At 46.2% G+C, this 3,955-nt stretch overlaps 1 protein-coding gene across 1 annotated transcript; it reads right to left on the minus strand.

Annotated features, from left to right (window-relative positions):
* Positions 1-785: 785 nt before the first annotated feature.
* On the minus strand, positions 786-2,334 carry LOC120847949. Its single transcript, XM_040219896.1, has 4 exons — positions 2,299-2,334; positions 1,975-2,177; positions 1,747-1,877; positions 786-1,651 (listed from the first exon to the last, which is right to left on the minus strand). The coding sequence occupies exons 1-4, from the start codon at positions 2,332-2,334 to the stop codon at positions 786-788; spliced, it is 1,236 nt and encodes a 411-aa protein (XP_040075830.1).
* Between the last annotated feature and the right edge of the window lie 1,621 nt (positions 2,335-3,955).

Below are 3,955 nucleotides of genomic sequence, written 5' to 3' on the forward strand. Positions count from 1 at the left end.
TAGCTGCTCAAAGCTATCAAAGAAATAACTTAGTATGTCAGTAATTGACACATCGTCGGCGCGGTTAAAGTCGTGAAACACGGAACAAACAAAGCGCGTTTTCGGAACAGATCAAGCGATTGAAATCAAAACAGCCTTGTGATCCGATATGTTATCAACGACCTCACAATTAAAACCGCTTTCAAGAAGAGGTGAACTAATGAAAATCAAGTCCAAGACTGACGTCTGTCTAGTACACTGCTGAACCACTTGCTTCAGACCGCATGACAACGAAAAGTTTAGCAACTCTCTACATATTGATACATCGTGACCGGTAATTGATAAAGAAGACCATTAGAGTCCAGGCAGATTGAAATCACCCATGCAGATTAGGTTTGAGGAATACAAATTGTGCATGTGCATAAAGTCACATAGGACGTATGTTTGATCGATAGGGTAACCAGGCGGACGTAAACAACGCCAACTACTATGGACATACTGTCAAAGTAAAGCTTGCACCATACTGATTCAATATCGGAAGGGCCTTGAATCACAGAGAACTTAATGTCCGACCGTAAAAAAATAGCAACACCACCGCCTCTACCGCGACCTCTATCGCCTCTGATCACACAATAACCCGGTGGTGTTACTTCGGTATCGTATATGCCGACATGTAGCCATGTTTTTGTGACGCCAGCAACGTGAACGGAGTGGGAGGAAATTAATGTAAAAAAGTTGGGAAATTCGTTAATTAGGCTTCTAGCGTTAACATTCATAACACGAAGGTCTTGGCAACCACACCGGAGTCAACGAGGACCGGTAGAAGAGGCTGCAACGGAAGCCTCAGGAGTGCGTTTATTACACTTCACTAATGCGTTGGTGGCGTCATCCCAATTACCTCTGACGTTATCAATAAATACGTGGTCAAAACGAAAGCGGACACTAGAGCCATTGTTCCGAAAAGAAGCGGACGCGTCCCACATTTTTTTCCGAATTGAACGCACGTAAGGGGAGAAATCTTCCGATACACGAAACTCCAAGCCTTTAAGCATAACACAGTTCTTCAGGACACGAAGTCTTTCACGTAAATCTAACAATTTCATAATGACGGGGCGTGAACGACCGTCCTGACTTCTACCAAGTCTATGGCACCTCTCAATTTGCGGGCAATCCATTGCCAGTTTCTCCGAGAAAAACTTTGAGCCATTTGACATCAGCACTTCATTACTTTCGCTAACTTGCTCTGGGAGTCCGTGCAAGATAAGATTGTTTCTGCGGGAGCGGTTTTTTAAGTCGTCATTTCTTGACACGAGCCTATCTACCACATCAGTGAGTGATTTAAACTCAGTGAGCAAATTAGCACCTGGTGTACCAGAGTCACCAGACGTACTAGGCAAGGACTCAAGAGCAGCCACGCGCGACTCGAGAGCATCAAATCGGGAGTTTACTGATAGGTGAAATAACTTGATCTCGGCAATATCTTGAGCCAGTTTTCTCTGACCTTCGAGCAATTGGGCAAACATGTTTGCAACAGTGAGCTGGTCGCCAACATCTGCATTGTCGCCATCACTACCACTACCATCTGAAGCCGTCGAGTGCTCGGTGGTCGAATTGCGTCTAGATCGGGTGTTGGGCCCCGAGTTAGCTTGGCTAGTCTTGTTCGTTTTTGGTCCTGGTTGGACTCGACATCCCCGCTCAATATAAGGCTACTCAAGCAGCGTACTAATTCAGAGGAAACGTCAACAAAACAAAGAAGGTGGCCGTAACCATGTGGGCAAGGAAACAGCAGCAAGAGGCGGTTATCAGAACGGACACAATAAGCACTTTCAAGATTTAATACCTGCGTGAAAAACAGACAGCGATTGAGCATCGTTCCAGCGCTGCTGTCACCTTGTCCACTGAAAGCAAACCCAGCCGGAAGGCACTTTATATTCTTGTTGACTGACGTCACGATGCTTGCTCTGTCGAAGATTGGTCGATCCAGGGTGATGTCACCAGACTTGCGGAATGCCGGGAAGCATGAAGTCGGACGAGCCACCATGACTATCATCCACTTTGAAGGTAGTGCAGTCCATGCGTGTGCAAGCCGGGTCGATCACGTACTGAATGGGGGCCGACGGGACAGGGATGACCGACGTGGCATGGAAGAGACGTCCCGAAGCGTTGTCGAGCACGGAATCGGCAAGGCAGGCGAGGAACTGCGTGAAAAACAGACAGCGAATGAGCATCGTTCAGCGCTGCTGTCACTTTGCCCACTCATGATACAAACCTTAGCGTTTGAGTGTGAACGGTTAATATTTATTTGCGAATACTGCTAACCTCCTCTTGGAGGTTGAAGCAGGCGTGGTTGCACATTTCAATGGACAAGAAGGTAAACAAAGCTATATTAAAATATAGTTGAAAAGCAATTTCAGCCTTTCCACTCTGATGAAGAAGGAAGACCAGCGGAGCTGTACTATGGTGGGAATGAAGTATTTATAAATGTAAGGATTAAGGTGTGATTGAGCAATTGGTTATTTTAACGATTAAAGAATCAGACATATGGAATAATCCGGCGCTGTTATTTATTTCGTAACCGAGTGACCATGGCCTCGTAATCGCTGTGGTACACCGCCATAGGGTGTATACGCTGACGGCAGGCACGTTCTTCGGGAATACGAGGTGTATACACGTCCGATGCCTTGTCGTGGGCACCGTATGTTCGTTCAGAACTTCAGACACGCAAGCCCGAAGCGCTCAAGCATAAACGAAGTGAACCACTTTCCCTTCTGGCGTGCGATGTCAACGTTAAAGTCGCCCGTCACTATGGGAGACGTGTCGGGGATCCGGACATTTCGGTGTAGGTCGTGTCGGTGGAGGGCGTTTTGGTGCGGTCTTTTCGGTGCACGGACTTTTCGGTGCACGGACATTTCGGTGTACGGACTTTTCGGTGTGGGTCTTTTCGGTGTGCGGACATTTTGGTGCACGGAATTTTCGGTGTACGGACATTTCGGTGCACGGGAAATCAAAATCACGAGTTTTTTTTAAAAGTTTTTTTTACGTAATAAGCACTATTTTAGCTAGAAATTGTTATTTTTTCCGCACTTTATAAATGTTTAAACTTGGTCATTCATTTACAATCACTTACTGATATACCACCTGAGTGACTTTGTTAGGCGCAGTACCATGCTGTGTAAAGATTGGAGACGGTGGACATTATGGTTCGTTTGTCGGTGTCTCTTTTCCAACCTACGCATTATACTTTGTTTCAGCTTCGGTCCGAGCGCGGCCGATGTTATGAGCCAAAGGGCCAATCAAATAGCGCAAAAGAGCAGCGTCATGGCGTATTCTCTGCACTTGATAGGACTAGCCGGCGGAGGAGTACGCACAGAGAGGCGGCGAATACCGGCTGGTCCTATCAACAGCAGAGCGCACGCCGTGACGTTGTGCCTCTTTCGCTGTTTGATTGGCCCTTCGGCTCATAACATTGGCCGCGCTCGGACCGAAGCTGAAACGAAGTATAGACGCATCACTTCGTGTTTACACGTTGGTTTGATACAGACGTTTTCGGCGCCTTCTATAAAGGTGTGGGCTTTATCATTGGTAATATGTGCAGGAAAGGCCTTAACAGCAAGCTTGAGTTTGTTGAAAATTACCCGAGACATGTGATGCGACTATAGTGTGTACGTTGGAAAAGAGACACCGACAAACAAACCATAATGTCCAACGTCTCCAATCCTCGCGCAGGAGGATACTGCGCCTAACAAAGTCACTTACGTGGTATATCAGTAAGTGACTGTAAATGGATGACCAAGTCTAAACAGTTATAAAGGGCAAAGAAATGAATTTTTAGCTAAATAAATGCTTATTACGTTAAAAAAAAAAAAAAAAAAAAAAAAAAAAAAAAAAACCGCATCTCCACGTGGTGAATGGTGTTGATTGGGGCGAAGCTCTAGTGGTGCTTGTCTGCGTAGACGCTGAGCCGCATCATGCCGAG

This window comes from Ixodes scapularis, unplaced genomic scaffold (assembly GCF_016920785.2).
Source record: "Ixodes scapularis isolate PalLabHiFi unplaced genomic scaffold, ASM1692078v2 PGA_scaffold2__306_contigs__length_199485367, whole genome shotgun sequence".
Classification (NCBI taxonomy): Eukaryota; Metazoa; Arthropoda; class Arachnida; order Ixodida; family Ixodidae; genus Ixodes; species Ixodes scapularis.